Genomic DNA, 20,154 nt, shown 5'->3' with positions numbered 1-20,154 from the left:
TATACAAACTTGATTATTTGAGAAATTCTAACAATTTTCCTTCATTCACTGGATCATTGGAAAGTGCGTTGCGGATAGATTGGTCAATATCGTATGTTTCTCTGGTGCCATGGAAACCGGGACATTCTGTGATAATGTTTTCTACCGTATTTTAGATGGCGTTTAAGAAAAAACTTCACTTACCTACTATTTACTGAAGTCAAACCGATAGTAGCAATTGAAGCCATTCAATAATGGGGAAGGAAATCCACTTAAAAATCAAGGAGAAGCTATTTCAACCATATTTGAGGAACGAATGCGAGTATTGTTAAAGGATAGATTTTTCGATAATCGAGTTTAAATCAATTTGGTGTGATATTATGCAACGAAGAACAAAACCAATCCTTTTAATTATTTCATCAACTATATTTTTCAGATTTTGTGAATTGTATTGTATTGAATCGCTTTTTTTTTGTTGAACATTTTAAATATTCCACAGCATTATGATCTGTATTTATTTGTTGCTTTGTTTGCTTAAAGAATCGCATTAACACTACACAAAAAGTAAACTAAACTAGAAGAAAAAAATAGTACCTAAGATATTAAGCTATACCAACTATTCCGCGCACATATATCTCACTTTTTTTTTGTTTAACGTTTTTTGCGCCGTTTATTTTTTTATCCAGCGAATGGAGCTTGGCGGATTGTGCTGATCGCAATTCTGCGGAATAGAACCTACTAATTTGCTAATAAATTACACATTCCACCCCCACCTAGAGAACGCACAAGTTGTGGATACCTTCTGGTACGGGTGGGCATTTTAGCTGACCAAGCCAAAACCGGGGCGGTGTTTTTTTCTGTTGCGGTTTCTCCCTCCCAAAGTCTGAGGGAGGAGTGCGTTGTCGGATTGATTTCTACCCCATTGCTTCTTCTACGACCGAGAAGGAGGGTCTAATTTGGGGCTTTTCGGGGTTCCGATCCGCTTCTTTGTTATTTACTGTCTAGTCTAAGTATCGCGTGTGTTGTCTAGGTGCCGCATTTAAAGTAGATAACGTCGAAGTAGGAAAAAAAGTCAATTAGTTGAAGAAATCACGATGTTTGGGAGGCATGCAAGGTCCCGGCTCTCTGGATTTACTCTAAGGTGGTGTGTATTTTCTTATGCTTATTGATGATTTCGTTTCTGTCCCTGCTTCTAGAGCTAGGTTTAAGATTTTTTTCTTGCTTATTGCTGATTTTGCTACTGCCGGGTGCCGTTTACCCGGAACGCGATTAAGGAAAACTGGAAACAAATTAAGCTCGAACCGGGCGGCTTATTTAGCTGTAGTTGTTCCCACTGGGAAAACTCACCGAACCATTCAGGAAGTTCGATTGAACGACAGGGCACACTGGGTTTGAGGTTAGATTTTTAGGGGCTACAATTTTATTAATTTTAAAACATTTTTTCCGCTTGTTCGTTTTTGTTTTTTTTTTTTTAAAGAAATCTGTGCTCGAATTTGCTAACTCAATTTTACCAAATACTAAACCAGTCGATTTCACCCACTGTGCAAATCATAAAATCGTCTTGCTATGAAATAAATTATCGTTTTTCCGCTGCTGCCGCAAATAGCAGGAGCAATTAATTTATGATTATTTATTAACACTCAATTTTACACCGGGGGATTTTTGGTTCCCCCTTGTTTTTCTTCACTGGGAGCTTTATAGATTTATTATTATATTTACTTCATTCCTGTCTTTTTTTTTTCTATTTACACTAATTTAAAACTGTTGCCGTCAAAAGAATGAGGCACTAGCTAGTTGTAATTGCTTTTATTTACAAAAATCTTCTACACAGATTGTATCGAGGCAGTTCTAGGGACACTAATTACAGAAAAAAAACTTTGGTTATTTTCTCTCAAATTTTTTTTTACCAAAGATTATTCTAAAACTTAGATAAGAATCCTAAAAACTGTTATCTGATGTGCTCCAACACTTTTATTTTAAATAACATTTAAAATTGCTTTTGCGATATGGTTACAAATTTAAAGATTCTGCACATTTAGTTTTGTTCTGAATTGGTCTATAGCTCTCCGGTGGGGAGTTCAGTGAAAATCTTTCGAATGAAATTTCTCGATTTTGTTGCGAAAATCAAACAACGCAAAACTTTTATTTAAAAAAAAACGAGCTAAACTGACAATAGTAACAATGGTCATTGCGATTGCTAACGAGTGGCGACAGTTTTGTTGAATCGATTTTTAGTTTTTGTCAAACTAAATAAGTAAATACTGATATGTGTGATTTCATTCAATTTTTTTCAACTTTATATTTACAGGAAGTCTAAACTTTTTTTTTATTTTTTTCTTTTATTCAATAAACCTTAGAACCTATCAAACAAATCCTACTTTATTTACAAATTCAAATGTTTACAACTAGTAATTTTTTCACAGTATTTGCTGCAATACTTCAAATTGACTCTGAAGTGTTCGTGTAAAATCACTAAAATAGTCTATGTTATACGAAAATTATCTGTTTTAAAATTGTGTTCCCTGCTTTGATTCAGTTTTCCTGTTTGATCGGTTTTTTTTTCTTTCTAGTGGAATGTTGTTTAGCGTACTGAGTATTTTTGTGCATTTTTAAGGAAACCGTCCAATGATGAAAATTCACGACTACCTACTAAAGACAAACAAAAGTCTACTTGGAATTATTGAACTCTCAATTTTGAGTTCTGAATTTGGATTTTTTTAGTTCTGGACTTTGAAATCTAAGTTTTGAGTTGTGAGTTTTGAATTCTGGGTTCAGTATTGTCAGTTTAAAGTTCCAAGTTATGGATTCTAAATTTCAATGATGCATTTTGAATTGTGAATACAGAGTTCTCAATTTTGAATACTGAACTCCAAATTATGAGTTCTGTGTTAAAGAATCCGAGTTCATCGTTAAGAGTTCTTAATTATGAGCTTCAAGTTTTGAGTCAATAGTTTGAATTGAATAGGTTGCCGAAAAAAAAATCTGTGTTTTTGCGAATAAAAATTCTGACTTTCTGTGATTTTATCGAAAAATTTACTGATGGTTTTCTATTATGGAAATAGGAGTTCTTTGAGGAATCATAAAAAATTGAGTCTTTTTTTTACATTTTAAGAAAAATTAATAAACTGTTGGTAATGTCATGTTTTTCCAAAACAAAGTTAAAACTCTAAAATTTATGATGTCATAAAAAATATAGTTTAGCAAATACGTGCAAAATTTTAAAAATCTGTGAATTCTGTGAATATTTCCCAAATTTTTTTTCTGCCGCAGCCCGTGGCGTAGAGGATAGCCTTCAAGTCTTCTAAGCCAGCGGGTGTGAGATCAAATCCCGGTCATGGCATACAAAGTACACTTTCTGCGGGTTGGTGGTTTTAGCATTTGTAAGATGCTAGCCATAATATCTTCGAAAAATGTACGCTTAGAGTTAAGAAAAAGGAATCTCTTCATCAAGTTTCATTGAGATCCTGTATGTGTTTGTGTTCGTTTTTCAAAAAAAAAATCTGCCTTCTGTGACACAGAATCTGTGATGAAAAATTTGTCCAAAATTCTGTGAAATTATAGATTTTTCTGTAATTTCGGCAACCTCGGTTCTGAGTTAAGAATTTGAGCTCTAAATTTGATTTCTGAGTTTTGGATTTTTTGCTTGGAATTGTGAGTTCTAAAATTGGATTACTGTTTTCTGAGTAATGTGTTATGAATTTTGGATTTCGAAATTTTAGTTCTAAATTTTGTTTAAATTTTATTGTAAAATTTGGGAATATGCGTATGTTCGCTATGTTCTGAGTTTTGTATCCTTGGCTTAGATTTCTGCGTTCTGATTTCAGAAATCTTAGTTCTTACATAAGTTCTGAATTCTATGTCCCGAATTATGAGCTCATTCATATTCATATTCATATTCATGTTCATATTCATATTCATATTCATATTCATATTCATATTCATATTCATATTCATATTCATATTCATATTCATATTCATATTCATATTCATATTCATATTCATATTCATATTCATATTCATATTCATATTCATATTCATATTCATATTCATATTCATATTCATATTCATATTCATATTCATATTCATATTCATATTCATATTCATATTCATATTCATATTCATATTCATATTCATATTCATATTCATATTCATATTCATATTCATATTCATATTCATATTCATATTCATATTCATATTCATATTCATATTCATATTCATATTCATATTCATATTCATATTCATATTCATATTCATATTCATATTCATATTCATATTCATATTCATATTCATATTCATATTCATATTCATATTCATATTCATATTCATATTCATATTCATATTCATATTCATATTCATATTCATATTCATATTCATATTCATATTCATATTCATATTCATATTCATATTCATATTCATATTCATATTCATATTCATATTCATATTCATATTCATATTCATATTCATATTCATATTTATATTCATATTCATATTCATATTATATTCATATTCATATTCATATTCATATTCATATTCAAGGGTTCTAAGTGTTCAATTCTGGACTCTGAATTCTTAGTTCTAAATAATGGGCAATCTTAATTCTGAGTTTTGACTATAGAATTTAGAATTCTGAGCCAAGTGATCTGAATTCTAGTTTTTAATTTTTAGTTCAGAGTATGGAATTGTAGATTCCGAATTTTGATCTCTAAATTCTTAGTTCTAAATAAGTTTCGGAACTATAAATTTTGAGTTATAATTTTTTTTAATTATGAATTCTGAGACCTTAGTTCTGAATTATGAGTTAAACTTTTTGAGTAACGATTAAGATGCTGATTTTTTGTATTCCTTAACTGATTTCTGAAATCATATTCTTTTTTTCAGTCCATAATTGTGTTTTCTGAGTTTTAAGTTATAAATTTTTGGTTTATTTGATTAAACAAAAGGATTTTGTCCATGAATTCAGCGTCTATAATTAAGAAACTGGAAACCAAAATTCAGAATTCAGAGCTAAACATCCACAATTAAAAATTCACAACTCATAATTCAGGACACTGTATTCAGAACATGAGAAGAGAACTTAGATTTCTGAAATCAAAATGCAGAAATCTGAGCCAAACATACAAAACTTAGAACACAGCAAACAGAACCCATAATCCCGAATTTAAAATACGGAACTCATAATTCATATTTATTGGTTCTAAATTTTTAATTCTTGACTCTGAATTCATAGTTCTGAATTTTGAGTTTTTTATCTTAGAATTTTCAGTTGTAATTACTGATTTTTTTTATTTTTTATTCAGAGCTCTGTGATTTGAATTTCAGTTTTTAATTTTAATTTCAGAGTATGAATTTAAAATTCCGAATTCTTAGTTCTAAATTCTTAGTTCTGAATAAATTTTGAATTTAAAATTTTGAGCTATGAATTCTTATTTTTTTGATTCTTAATTCTGCCACCTAAGTTCTGAATTTTTGAATTACGATTTAGATGCTGATTTTGTTTTCATTCTCAAACTCTAAAATCTGATTTTTGGATACAGAGTCTTTTTCTCAGTTCAGGAGTTTTAAGTTTTGAATTCTGAGTTCAGAAATCTGAATATTGAATTTTTAATTATGAGTGTAAAATCTAAAATTTTCCGTGAGTTTTTTTTTTGTTTTTAGTTCTCAATTTTGACGTTTGAATTCTTAGTTTTGAATTCCTCGTTCTAAGTTTTGAGTTCTGAATTCTGTGTAATGAAATTTGAGTTCACAGAATTCAGAGTTATGAAAACTGAGATCCAAATTATGACTTCTGCATTCAGTTTTTTTGCTATGAGAAATCTGATATCTCAATCCCAAGATCCTTAAACTTTGTCTGAATTCGAAATTTTTAAATTTGATTTTCAAATCCAAGCTTAAAATTTATAGTTCTGAGTTTGGAACTTAAATCTTCTGAATTTCGAATATCGAATTATGAATTTAGAACTTGGAAAATTGAATTCTTGAATCCGGATTTCGCGCTCTAAGGTTTAAAGTCTAAGCTCTTTTAAAATAAGTTGACCACCGTTCTTAATATGCTTTGAGAACTTGGAATCAAAAATTCATAATTGAGTATTCAGATCTCAGAATTTAGAACTCAAAATCCAGAGTAGAGACCTCAGAACTCAGCATTCAGAACGCAGAGCTTGAAACTCAAAACTCAGGACTCCGAGATTAGACTTTTTGTAAATTTATTTTCGGCATAACAAAGAAAATGTATATTTTTGTAGAAAAAAAATCAGAATTGAAAAATTATTAAGATGGATAGAAAAGTTAGGAGAAACTTAACAGATGATTAAAAAAGAGCGATATTCTTTCTTCAAAAATATACATTTTAACCAATATGCCGAAAATAAATTTACAAAAAGTCTAAGCTCAGAGTCCTGAGTTTAAAGTTCTGAGCCTGCGTTCTGCTGAGTTCTGAGGTCTCTACTTTGGATTTTGAGTTCTTAATTCAGAGATCTGAATATTTAATTATGAATTTTCGATTCCAAGTTCTCAACGCAAGAATTCTGAGTCCTGATTTTTAGCTCCTCATCCAGAGTTAGGAAATTTGAATTTTTGAAGAAGAATTTTGAAGCGAAATTGAAAATCCAAATTTTGAGTCGGAAGCATGATCTGGATTTTGAAATTAAACCTGAAAATGAATCTTCTCTGAATCTTTATTTTGAATTTTGATTTCAAATCTTTTACTCTGGGCTAAGTCAGAGTTTTTTTTAAATCATCCAAACTATTGACTCTTGAAATTGAAACAGTTCAGAAATTCGAAGTTTTGTATTCTGTTTTTCAAATCCATGATTAAAATTCATAGTTCTGAGTTAGGAACTGAGAGTTTGATTTCAGATATCTAATTTCTGAGTTCTGAATTCTGAATTTTTTTTGAATTTCAAATACCGGATTATAAATTTAGAAATTCTGAGTTTGGAGAATTGAATTCTTAAATCTTGATTCTGAGGTCTGAGTTTTGAAGTAGAAGCTCGGAATACTTAGTTTTGAGCTTTGCGCCCTGGATGCTGAGTTCTGAGTTCTCAACTTTGGATTTTGAGTTCTAAATTCTGATTCTGAGATCTGAATACTCAATGATGAATTTTCGATACCAAGTTCTAAATGCAAATTAAGAATTCAGAGTCCTCAATTTAAGTTCTTCATCCAGAGTTCTAAATTTTGGTTCCTGATCTTGGATGCCGAATCCAGAATCTGATTCCATACCTGATTCTTTATATTGAGTTTTGATTTCAAATCTTTTACTCAGGGCTATGTCCGAGTTTATTTTTTAAATCATCGAAACTATTGACTCTTGAAAATGAAACGGTTCATAAATTCAGAGTTTTGAAATCTGATTTTCAAATCCAAGCTTAAAATTCATAATATTGAGTTTGGAATTGACGGTTTGATTTCGGATATCTAATTTTTGAGTTCTGAATTCTGACATCTTCTGAATTTCGAATATCGAATAATAAATTTTGAAATTCCAAGCTCGCAAAATTGAATTCTTAAATCCGGATTTTGAGCTCTGAGTTTTGAGGTCTAAGCTCGGAATTCTGAGTTTTGAGCTCTGCGTCCTGAATGCTGAGTTCTGAGTTCTCAATATGCTGAGTTCTGAATTTTAAACTCTGGATTTTGAGTTCTAAATTCTGATTCTGAGATCTAAATACTCAATTATAATTTTTTGATCCAAGCTCTGAACGTAAATTGAGAATTCGGAGTCCTCAATTTTAATTTCTTATCCAGAGTTCTGAAGTTTGAATTTTGAAGGTGAATTCTGAAGCTTAATTGATAATCCAAACTCAAAGTCTAAATCATAATCTGGATTTTGAAATTTAACTTAAAATGGGTTCCTGATCTGGGATGCAGAATTCTGAATCTGATTCCACATTTAAAATCCCTTACTCCGGGCTAAGTCAGAGTTTTTTTTTTAAGTCTTCCAAACTTTCCTGACTCTTGAACATGAAACGGTTCAGTAAACTTCCCAAGTTCCGACTCTAGAAAGCAACTCTTTCTTACTCCCAATCAAAACCTTTCAGTTGCTGTAGCAAGTTTTCCTCACACCGGCCAGGATATTGCTGAATTCGTCCTCCTTCAGCTGCTGCTGATCTGCTCCAGTAACGTACAGCTCAGCCATACCATGATGCTGCGCGAGTCCAGCTTGGTGGTGAACCCCTAGGTGACCCAAATGCTGTTGCTGTTGGTGTTGCTGATGTTGTTGCTGCTGCTGCTGCTGCTGCTGTTGTTGTTGTTGCTGTTGTTGCTGCGCAGCAAGTTGCGAGTGCTGAAGGGGCAGGGCATACAGAGCTACCGGTGTTGTTGGAAGGCCGGAAGAGTTGGATCCTCCTATCATACCGTCGATTTTGGAGTTGCTCGAGCCAGAGTTACCGCTGCCAGCTGGCGAAGCTGATCCTAAGGACAGTTGCTGATTTTGTTGTTGCTGTTGCTGTTGATGTTGCTGCTGCTGTTGAGCTAGCAGGTTGGCGTTCTGCTGGTGATAGTTGTAGTATTCGCTCTGGGGATGACCGTAGATTGCCGTATTGCCGGGGTGATGGTAGGATTCATAGCTGTTGAAATTGTGATTGCTGTCCGGATACGTCAGGTACTTGTCCAGCTCCCGGGAGTCTACGTCATCTGATGTAGTCATAGGGTGTGATTCGTAGGTGATGCCGTAGTCTTTGTAGGCGTAAGAGTACGCAGGAAGGACTGACGATGAGAGGCTGTTGACGCCGTAGTAGCTGTTGATCTGTTCAGCCGTGAGAGAGTTGTGGTGAGGCGATTGCTGGGCTGCCAGTTGACTGGAGCTGGTGGAGCTGTTCAGATGGATGTTGCTGAGAACGCCGTTCGATGATTTTCCCAGACTGTTAGTAGGCGATCCGATGAGGGAGTTGTGGATGCTATTGCTGTGTTGGTTACTACTACTGCTATTGCTGTTTGTACTGAGATGGGATATGTGGCTCGTGCTGATCGTTGCACCTAGCGTTTGATGATCTTCCGAAGTGGCGAGTGGTGGGAAATAGGTTCCGGTTACTACTGGGCCCTGTTCTAAGATACTGCGGTTGGTACACATCACATACATGCCGTTGACCATCGCTGTGGTCGTTGCGGATCCCGAAGTCGCGCACAGATAGTTTCGCTTCTCGTGAAGACCGTTGGAAAGAGATGATTCGTATGGATACCGTTTATCGATGATGGCGTTCATGTACGGAGACCCGTTATGGTACTCTCGCTTGATATCGACGTCATGATCGTAGCTATTGGGGAAGGTGGCGGGTAGTTTCTGTTCCGTTTTGATATTGCTGTAGTCATACGTCAGCTTTTGTTTGCTCTTCAAATCGTCGTAGCTATGACTGGCGTGAAGACCATTGTAGGCTTCCTTCTCTAGCTCCAGTGGGCTCATCTCGGGAGTCGGAAGAGCCGATGAGACATCGTCAAGCTTCTGATTGACGTCCACAGTATTGGAATTGTGCTTCCGATTATTCACCGAGGCACTCACTGAGACAACCGCGGGTACTATGGGTTCGGGACTTTGCGTTGGACTCGAGTCCGGGGTGTTCAACACATTATTCGCTCCCGAGTAGTAATGCGGATTGTAGGTGTAGGGACTCATGCGCTGCGAAGAGTCCCCATCAAAATTCAGCTCACTGGGCGAGGAATTACTCACATTGTTATTCTGAGCATTGCCGGCACCATGCTGGCCAACGACGGTTCCTGCTCCATTGGAACCGGGGCCACCGGTGCGGGCTTTCGTGTGCTTCCGACGCCTTGGTCGGTACTTGTAGTTGGGATGCTCGGTCATGTGGATCACCCGCAGCCGCTCGGCTTCTTCCACGAATGGTCGCCGATCCTGAGGTGTTAGCGACCGCCATTTTTTACCTGTCATAAGAGAAATAGAGAAAACAAACCGTTAGTTCCATCAAATGACTTCAAAGCAGAATAAATATTTTTAAAACTAGACAAGGGAGTCAAAGCCTACTTTAACCGATACATCAAAACACAACTACCGAACAACTTGATAACGGAAATGATGGATTGCATCATCATCATCATCACAGCACATTTCTCACATCTTTATTACCGCGGGCTGGCACCGAACAACGGGCGGTCATTCAAATTGGTAAAGTAGGTATGCACAAATAAAACTATCAGACCGCAGCCGCAGAGTAATGGTAGAGGTCCACCATGAATTGTAGGAGCCTACCAGCAAGTGGGGCCTGATTTGAATTTTACATGCATACATTTGAACAGTCGTACCTACATTGCGAGATTTGGCGGCACAAGCTGTTCTTGCTTTGAGATTTTCCAATGATGGAAATTAATCTGTTGGACAGTGGCTTAGATCCATTTATATGTTGTTCTGACAACTAAACAGTACCTGAGGAGAGATGTGTGTTGTATAGATGAATGTGTTTCTTAATATCCTGACAATTGTTAAATGTGATATGTGAGACTCTTATGGAGATCTTAATGACAGTTCACACATGTATCATTCCATGTCAAGCATATGTATGGGCTAGAAAAAGTTTAGATTTACTACTTACTACATATCAAACAAGTTAAAAGTTCAACCGCAATACATTTTAAAATTCATGTGCGCTAAATAAATATTCAAGCTCTGCATTTATCAAAGTTCTTTGAACTTCCACCCTTTGATTGTTCACAATGAATCACCTTTGCTAAAGCTGATTTTGCAACTGAGTTTTTCGAAATTATTCTTTTTCAAGGAAGGAGAGGTCTTTCACAATTATGTACCTAAATATGAGATGAAGAATATGCAGAAAGTAAATAAAGTTTAATAAAAATAAAATAAAATGGCAGTTATATTCGGTAACACTGAAGATACATAAAATAAAATTAATTTCTACGGAAAAGTTTGGCAAAACAAGAACAAAACAAAGTCAGTCGTTGATCAATTCTTGTGAGCGACAGACGTGTCTGAGTGAATCTCTGAATTGCGATTCGTTAAGCCTCATCCACACTCGGAAACTTGAACTATGATTTCGATGGTGAGACTCGTTTGTGTTTATATTTGATGAGGTGCAGAAGCACGTCTCATGTCTCCCGATAAGTATGGAGACGTTCAGCAATTAAGATTTAAATAGTCTCAGCAACCGAAATCGCAGTTCAAGTTGACGAGTGTGGATTAGGCTTAAGAATAGTAAAATCTCGACAATGGCGTGCTTGGTCAAATAAATATAGAAAGCGCTGATTGTCAAGGCTTCTTCTCTGGAATTTTTTTTTTCTGATTCGACTTCCGGTAGAAAGATGGATTGGCACAGGGAGCGCAGATTTAAAAAGCTGCTGCTACGAACAAATTTGTTTCCGGAAAAATACGGATTGGCTTATGAAACTCAGATTTTTAAGGCTGCTGCTGATTGTTTGCTTTGACTTGTCATTCCAGTGGATAGAGACGGAGTTGGCTTAGGAAGTTTAGATTTTAAGGCTGCTGCTGCTGACTTAAAATCTTAAAATATTATTTGATTTGGCCTTCCGATGGAAAAGGCCGGATTGGCTTAGGAAGCGCAGATTTTTAAGACAGCTTCTGCTGATTGGTTTTGATTAGGCCTTCCGGCGGATAAAGACGAAATAAGCTTAGGAAGCGCATAATTTTAAGACTGCGGTTGTGAGTTGTTTATTTTGATTTAGCCTGATTTAGGTGGAAAAGGACGGATTGGTTAAGAAAGCCCAGATTTTTAAGGCTGGTGCTGCTGATTGTTTGTTTTGATTTGGCCTTCTGGTGGAAAAGGATGGATTGGCTTATGAAGCGCAGACTTTCAAGGCTGGTACAGCTGATTGTTTGTTCTGATATAGCCTTCCGGTTGAAAATACGGATTGGCTTAGGAAGCGCATATTTTAAGATAGCTGCTGCTGACTGTTTATTTTGATTTGTCCTTCCGATGGATGGTAAAAAAACGGATTGAACTAGGAATCGCAGATTTTTAAGGCTGCTGCTGCTGATTGTTTGTTTTGATGGAGGCAAAAATTCCGGTGAAAAATTGGCCTAGGAAGCGCAAATTTTTAAGGCTGCTGCTGCTGATTGTTCATTTCCATTTGGCTTTCCGGTGGAAAAGATGGAATGGATTGAGAAGCGAAGATTTTTAAAGCTGCTGCTGTTGATTGTTTGTTGTGATTTGGGTTTCCGTAAAAAGACGGATTGGTTTAGGAAGCTCTGATTTTAAGGTTACTGCTGCTGATTGTTTGTTTTGATTTGGCTTCCCGGTGAAAAAAGACGGAATTGGCTTACGAAGCACAGTTTTTTAAAGGGTGCTACAGCTGATTGTTTGCTGTGATTTGGTCTTCCGGTGGAAAAACACGAATTGGTTTAGACAGCGCAGATTTTTAAGGTTGCTGCTGCTGATTGTTTGTTTCCTTCCTGCAGCAAAAGACGGATTGGCTAAGGGAGCGCAGATTTTCAAGGCTGCTGCTGATTGTTTGTTGTTATTTGGCCTTCCCTCGGAAAAAGACGGATTGACTAAGTAAGCGTGGATTTTTATGCCTGCTACTACACAGAAAAAAATATTTCCTGTAAAATTACGCAAATGTCCTGTAACAAAAAGGAGCAGGACATTTACCGTTATTTTACAGGCTGAAAAACAAATCACGTAACATTTAATTTTCAGTGTCCACCTTTTTTTCGGACATTTGCTGTAATAATAAATGAATCTTCGTTAACTTTCAAGGAAAACAATTTAAAATTACAGGTTTTGTTAATTACAGGTTGATTTATTTTAAAGGTTGCAGTTTCGGTGACACTTAAAAGTCAAAAATTTTTTCTGTGTACTAATTGTTTGTTGTGATTGGTCTCCCGACTGAAAGAGACGGATTGGCTTAGGAAGCGCATATTATGAAAGCTGCTGATGATTGTTTCTTTTGATTTGACCTTCCGATGGAAAAAGACGGATTGGCTTAGAAAGCGCAGATTTTTAAGGCTCCTTTTGCTAATTGTTTGTTATGATTTGGCCTTCCGGTAGAAAAAGACGGATTGGCTTAGGAAGCGTTGATTTTTAAAGGCTTGTGCTGCTGATTGTTTGTTCTGAACTTGCCTTCCGGTGGAAAAAGCCGGAATTGGCTAGGGAGCGTATATTTTAAGACTGCTGCTGCTGCTGATAGCCTGTTTTGATTTGGGTAAAATATAGAGATGAGATGAAGGAAATGCAGAAAATAACACTTTTTTTTATAAATTTGAAAAGCCTGTGCTAAGAATGGATTGTAGAATTAAGGAAGGATATTTGTATCAGTCATTCGTCATTCGTTATGTAACACTGACTGATTTGCAGCCCCCACAAATCGTCAGCCATCTCAAGTGCTAGACATCTAAATTTCATTTTTTCCTTGTTTATATCCGAAATGTCCAGGCGATACTTTGCAACGAAAGTTTTCTGGCTGGAAACCTGCCAGGTAGCCAATGAAGTGTTCATTTGGCTGTCCGTTACGAAATTTTTCAAAATATTATTCTGCTAGTGGTCAAAATATTTTGCGCACAATTTGACCATCGTAATTTGTTTATTTCACGGCTGGCAGCTTTTTTAGCTTGTAGAAATGATGTCGTTTATTATTCAGCTAGACGAACCAGTCAGATTTTTTTTAAAATTATTTTCACAATCGATATTTTTTTAAAAACAACAATTTACTTAGTGATTCTATATAAAAAATACATGCTGGTCATGAACCATACATAGAAACGATACTTGGAGAAAAAAGAAGTGCATTGAGATGAAAAAATTGTTCATAAGGCCTGCATCTGGGGCAATCAATAGTCTTACACCCGAATAGAATTCACGAATAAATAGTACAGAATAAAATTTTCGATTTTTTTTTCAATTAATTTTACTAAACATAATGCCAATTCCTCTCAGTGGTCGAGGTGGAAACCTTCAAATATTGCTCCCGATGCCATTCCCAGGGCATACAGATCCCGGTTGCCAGATACTGGGCAGCACGATTGTACCCGAAGTCACATCGCTCGCAGGAAGTCCCTCGATACCCGTGCGGACATCGACATTCCTCAACTCTGCTCATCCGCCCCAGTCCGTGATAGCTGAGATGAGTTGACGAATCCACGGTTATCCAGGAACCTGCGGCCGGGAAGAAGGTTCCGTTGTTAGGATACATCCGGATCAGGAAGGCATCGATGTGGGCCAGTACCGTCATAAGGTCGTCTCGGGTTGCTACTCGGCCATCCGGGAGTTTGAAGGTTGTTTCGTGGAATCTTATTTTGATTTTGTTGGTTTGATTCGTAGATAAGTGAGCTTTCAGCTTCAGGTATATTGTGGTGTTGTAACCCTGCAATTGTATTGTATTTTGTATTTTGTATTTTTTTTATATTATACGTCGACTACTTTGAGAACGATATCTGGACCATCTCCACGGTTTGACGAGTTATCAGTTTTGATTTCGTAGTTTAGGTAACCTCCATAGTATCCGACCTGATATTCAGTGAATTTCAACGGTAAACTGTAAAAAGGGGTCTCGTTTCTAGGGACATCCTTAAAATTACCGAAAACTTTGTACGTTAAAACTGAGCTACTATTTCTTAGACTCTGAACGGTTGCATATTTCATTTTCCAATCATCCATCTCCATGGTGTACTAAAATAATATTGAAATTTACTCAAATGGTACTAAGAGATATAAGAGCAAACTTACATTCCATCGGTACCGATGAGAGGCATGGCACAGGTTGGAAACCCCGGAACAGAAACATTTTATACACGCCTTGTTTTTCCCAATTTCTTTAAAAAATCCATCCTGACAAACGTTTCCCGTAACTTTTACGATGGTCACTACAGGCGATTCCAAACTTGCTTTAGGTTGTCTTGCTTTACAGGTGTAGTTACCACTATCGATCAACCTCATCCGGCAGCTGAGAAGTCCAACTCCGTTTTCGCTTATCCAATCACAGTGATCACTATCCGGCTGTTTACCGTTCATGGTCCACTCGATGATGGGAGCCGGATGACCAGAAGCCTTGCATGTTAGGTTCATTACCGATTCAATTGGCACTGCAATATTTTCGGGAGGTAATCCTACGAATTTCGGAACTTCACATCCACTTTCATCGGATCCGTCCAAACAGTGGCGAAATCCATCGCAGAGGAACGTTTCCGATACGCTCCAGCCATTGGAATGGCAGCGAAAGGGACGATAACGCAACGGAGTAATGTCTCCTATATTGTAGGGAGAGAAAATTCAGCTGACTAAGCTGTATGCACAAGAAGCACTGATCATTACCTGCAATAGTGCACTGCAAACTACAGCAAATGAGTGTAATTCTCAAAACACTTCTCATCGCGTTTCAAACATATGGCTCGTGTTTTGTTTACAGTTCACATGGTAAACGAAATCGTCACGAATGAAGCATCTTTGTTTGTGCCTTTCTTATCTGTATTCGCTTTTTTACTGAATTAAAAAAAAAACACGAGTAGATTGATGACGAAGTCAATCCGCCGAAGGGACAAGATTCTCCGTTATCATCATCCGACTGAATAAAGCCACTGAATCCGTGTCATAACAATGTTGCGAAAATTCCTAATCAATCGATTAAAACTAGTGAACTTGCTGATTAGACGACTGGTGAACCTTGGGCAGTGCAATCATGTTCCCGAGAGTTGTGATTCTTTTTGCAGGTCTCTGGCTTAGCTCTGGATTAGGTAACATAATAAGTCTTCAAATTTTACCTCTGATTGACGCTTTATGAACATTTCTAGAGCTCAAACCAACCGAAAAATACGCACAGCAACACCTGACAGCAATAGTTCCATATGGTAAGCGACTTAAGCTAACGGTGGTCAACGTGTTCCATCCGGGACTTCGCTGGCGCCACGATGGAGGTCCGGTATCAGAGAAATGCGAAACCACCATCAACGGAGCCACAAACTCATTGGTTTGCGCCAACATGGACTGGTCCGATGCCGGACTGTACGAGTATCAAGCCATTCGACAGGACGGTACAAAAGACGTTCTTCTGTCGGTGAACGTAAAGGTAGCCGAATGTACCGAACAACTGGCCGAAGCGGCACGAAGACAGCAAGAGAATAACACGAACGTCGTTAACCTATCCGTGTCTAATGAGTTTACCGAAGAACAAAGCGAGACACTGAAGGATGAGTGCTACTGTTCGGGAATCACTGATCAATGCGTAAAAGCGGACAATCTCTTCAGATCAAGGGTTCGCTCGATTATTCTTAGGTTATGATCCATTAACGTTCATCAACTCCAACTTTCACAGATATCATTCAACGTTACCGAGGCCGATATGGTAGACCTCAAGATAACCGAGGACACGGTCAACGAGTCGTGGCATGTTGACTCCCCCGAAGAATCCTGGACCTACTACTCACTACCGATTTGGATGCTCGGAAACCTACTTAAATCCTACGGAGGTTACTTCGAGTTTCCGGCCAACGATGACGGTATCGACGAAGATGGTCCTGATCTTGTCATAAAAGGCCGAGTGTACTCCATGGTCTACCACAATCGCCGGGAACTCCTTAGCGGGGAAGTTATTCGTAGCAAAGTTCTCCTTCACGAGCAAAATTGGAGACTCTTAAACGGCGATCCGGTCCCAAAGCACGTCTTCATGAGTGTTTTATCTAAAGTCCGAGCCTTCTACGTCAAATGTAACCTGTACAGGCGTTTAGATCCGCAGGAAATTGTACTGGAAAGTGCCGATCTCAAGGACCAAGGTTTGGGAACCGTTTCGACCGTGGAAAGCTGCACCTGCCGTGAAGGCTATCGGGGACTGTCCTGTGAGGATTGCGACAAGGGGTACTACCGAAGGCAAGCTGTTGGGTTGCAGGGAATTTGCGTCTCGATACAGGAAAAGTGGAACTCCCTAAAGGCATCGATTGGGTGGCGACAGAAGCTGGAAAATTTGCGGCAAAGGAGTAGCTATTGAATTTAGGAAGTAACTTTATAGCAAAGAATTTCTTCTTGAAAATTTAAAATTTGCTTTAAAATTGAATGTAAACAAAAAAAATTAGATTTGAGATAATAAAGCTTGTCTTGATTAGAAACTAGTTAGATCTTTGGTTGGGTTTTTTTTATTGTAGTGGAGTACGCTCTACTATCTAAGCGAACCGCAGTTTTGGCATGTGATACATGAAAATTTCGAGTAGAAAACGAGAGAACTCGTTGAAAAACAATGTTTTCAACAATTGCCGATAATTTTTCATTGCTTCATTTCATTTAGTTGCTTCAAAAGCTAAATTTTTACCAACCTTATTAAAATCTACAGAACTGTAATGCAAATACGCGACATAAAGCTGAACACATCCGAAAACAGCCGAACACCGAATACACACTAATACTAAAAGATATTTTGACTGGAGGAAAAAATCAAAATGGGAATTTTTTTTAAAAGAAAAGTAATTTTTTTTTTTGTTTTTTACACTTTTTGTTCACTTTCAAAGAAAATTGACCGTTTTACGACTGGCGAGGTATATCGAACGTATGGGCTGTAATAGAACATACCAATAAAAATCATCATCAAATTCATCTCGTTTAGAATTTCATGAGTAGTGCGTTATATCGAAGTCCACGCTGTGATAAAACATACCCATAAAAATCGAATTTCGTATCGTATTTAGTCTGTTTTCTTAGCAGAGAATCATAGTTTAGATTCTTTTTTAGCGATTTTTTAGAAATAATGTTATTATTTTTTCTTTGCTTGATGACACCTTATTAAAAGTATTTTAGAAATTAAAAATAGCATTTAAAACAAATTGCAAGTATTCTACAGGCTTAAAATGTTACAGTTTCTTTTGCGTTCTATGAACATTCCCCATATAAGGTTATAAACAACAATTGTAATAGATTTATTCAATGATTTATGGATTTCGCAAATAAAATTATTTAAAGAAAATTCGCTATGCGATGCGTTACTGCCCATAATTTGTAAAGAAAGAAAATGATTGAGTTGTCAAATTTTGGTTGAATAGTAAAGATCTAACATTTTGGAAATTCATTTTACTTAAGGTTGACAGATTGCCCGGTTTTATCCTGGTTTGCCCGGATGTTTGTTACTAAATTTAAGAACAGTCCGGCCGGGCCCGGTTGCCCGGATTTCATTGAAAAATGTCCGGATTTCTCCCGGATTTATTCATTTTATTCGGTAAATTAAACAAAAAAGAACAACAAACATCTCCAAAACGAATTTTTTTTTAAGTGATAAGATAAGTGAAGAGATAAGTGCTGAAAAAATTCTGGCAACCTTATTGTCAATTCAAACATCAAAGTATTCGAGGTAAAAGCTGGTGACTAGACTTGACAAACGCCAACAAGTCGATGCCGTTTTTGTAGACTTGAGCAAGGCTTTTGATAAAGTACCGTAGAAATTTGTCATAGAAAAAATGCGCCGGATAAGAATACCTGATTTGCTCTTCAAACGGATCAACTCATATCTTACAGACCACACTACTTACGTTCGATTAAGTTGTTTGAATTCGACTCCTTTTCAAATAACTTCTGAAGTTCCACAGGGAAGTCACCTGGGACCATTGATCTTTCTTCTCAACATCAACGACTTATCAACAACGAAAAAGCTTCGTACTATTACATCGCTAGTTGATTGCTCTGCTCTTGTAAAAGCCATAGATGTACTTCTACTTTATGTCAACTTAATGGTATGGCCATAATGGTAAGGACCACCTAGCCGCTAGAAGGAATATAATAGATTCTTTTCGGGCCCGAGGAAAACCACCCGACGATCCAGTAAGAGATGTACCAGCTGCGATAGATTTTGATTACATGTTCGAAATATACATTTTTCTAAAAGCTATTGATCTTCGTCTATAATTTTTTTCAATTTCATATTTCCCTATCTATTTCCTGTTCTCTTCAAAAAGTGACGATCTACACCTAAATACACCAATAAAGCATTTCCCGACTTGTCAACCGAACAGCTGATTTCTCATGTTTACAATTTTCGGCACCTGGTGGTAGGGTAAAAATAACAACATTACGCATGTTCAATGGCGGGATAGTAACGAAACCAAATTGGCGGTGCAATAGTTATGCATAACCATGGTTATGCAAAGTTCTTAACTTTTTAAACTACCTTAAATTAAATAATTGTAGACATGAAATACTTTGGAGGTAATATTGATGTTATGTAATGTTAATTTAAAAAAAAAAGTTCTTTCGAAGAAATAATTGAACAGTGCAAATCTCTCAAGTTCAAAATGGCGACCAGTAGGTGTTTACACTTATCAAAACAAAAACAAAAAGCTACCCTACCATCATCTGTCTCAGGAAATGCTCTATTGGGCGCTATCCAACACCTTATTTATTCCTATCGGAAGAACGCAAGAGAGCGCAGGATTTTCTTCTCAATGTCTCAAAAACGTTGCCAGCGTCAATATTTTCCAGGTTTCTGCTGGTTAAAATGATTCAACCCACATCACATTTTTAGCCATCTGGTCATGGTTGCCACATGAACGGATTTATCTAGAAAAGTACAGTTTTTTTTGACTCATTTTTGAAATTTGATACAAATTTGTACACATTTTTTACATTTGTAGTAATTTATAGCACTGCGGCTTAAAATACACCTAATTCTGACTTAATGAAATACAGAAACCGTTCGATTTTGGCAACAAGCCCGTACGTTTTGTGCTGCCAAAATCGGATGTTGGCAACATTGAACGGTTTTTTCTCACCTTTTTTTCACGCATTACTACAAAAATCAATTGTTATTATCATTAACGTATTTTTGAGTCAATTTTCGTCCATTTTTAGTAAACTTTTTTTATCATGTTTTTGATAAATTTATCATATTTTTTTATAACGTTTGTTTTTTGTGTCATATTTGCAATTTTTTACATTCTTCATCATTTTTTAGTTTTTGATAATAATAATTAGTCTTTTGTTTGTACCTATTTGTTTTTTAGTTTTATGAAATTTTCTGTTTTTTTTTTGTTCTTGAGTACATTATATATATTTTTTTAATTTCGTTTTTGTTTTTTTAATTTAAAATCCATTTAAGAACGTAAAAGCTTTTTTTTGTTTCGATTATAGTCGTTTTAACATCTTTATGTCATTCGCAACTTATATTAACGATGCAGTTGGCGCAATGTTCGGAAAATCGCTCAAGAAAACAATCAGGATTGGTTTCTAGCTAGAATACTGATATCTCTGAGTGCTGTGATACGCACGTGGTAAAAGTACCCATTGAATGTAT

At 36.4% G+C, this 20,154-nt stretch overlaps 2 protein-coding genes across 2 annotated transcripts in view; one reads left to right on the top strand and one right to left on the bottom strand.

The window, feature by feature from the left end:
- Nucleotides 1-6,141: 6,141 nt before the first annotated feature.
- LOC129748037 (putative transcription factor SOX-15) overlaps nt 6,142-20,154 on the bottom strand; it is a 214,346-nt gene continuing 200,333 nt past the window's right edge. The window contains exon 3 of the mRNA XM_055742500.1: nt 6,142-9,852. Within this exon, the coding sequence (XP_055598475.1) occupies nt 8,012-9,852 (1,841 nt within the window). The 3' untranslated portion in view covers nt 6,142-8,011. The remainder of the gene's footprint in view (nt 9,853-20,154) is intronic.
- LOC129748038 (basement membrane proteoglycan-like) lies at nt 15,511-16,997 on the top strand. Its single transcript, XM_055742501.1, has 3 exons — nt 15,511-15,625; nt 15,683-16,143; nt 16,204-16,997. Exons 1-3 carry the CDS (start codon nt 15,571-15,573, stop codon nt 16,870-16,872), a joined length of 1,185 nt encoding a protein of 394 aa, XP_055598476.1. The 5' UTR covers nt 15,511-15,570; the 3' UTR covers nt 16,873-16,997.

The sequence above is a fragment of the Uranotaenia lowii genome, chromosome 2, assembly GCF_029784155.1.
Source record: "Uranotaenia lowii strain MFRU-FL chromosome 2, ASM2978415v1, whole genome shotgun sequence".
In the NCBI taxonomy this organism is placed as follows: Eukaryota; Metazoa; Arthropoda; class Insecta; order Diptera; family Culicidae; genus Uranotaenia; species Uranotaenia lowii.
Note: the sequence above shows the minus strand (reverse complement) of the source record. Positions and strands in the feature narration are given on the sequence as shown.

Bases quoted from the DNA above. Each gene is read 5' to 3' on its own strand.
- LOC129748038 (XM_055742501.1), top strand. From the start codon at position 15,571: ATGTTCCCGAGAGTTGTGATTCTTTTTGCAGGTCTCTGGCTTAGCTCT. The intron at 15,626-15,682 runs GTAACATAATAA...GAACATTTCTAG, and splicing joins CTGGCTTAGCTCTGGATTAG to AGCTCAAACCAACCGAAAAA. The intron at 16,144-16,203 runs GTTCGCTCGATT...CAACTTTCACAG, and splicing joins ACAATCTCTTCAGATCAAGG to ATATCATTCAACGTTACCGA.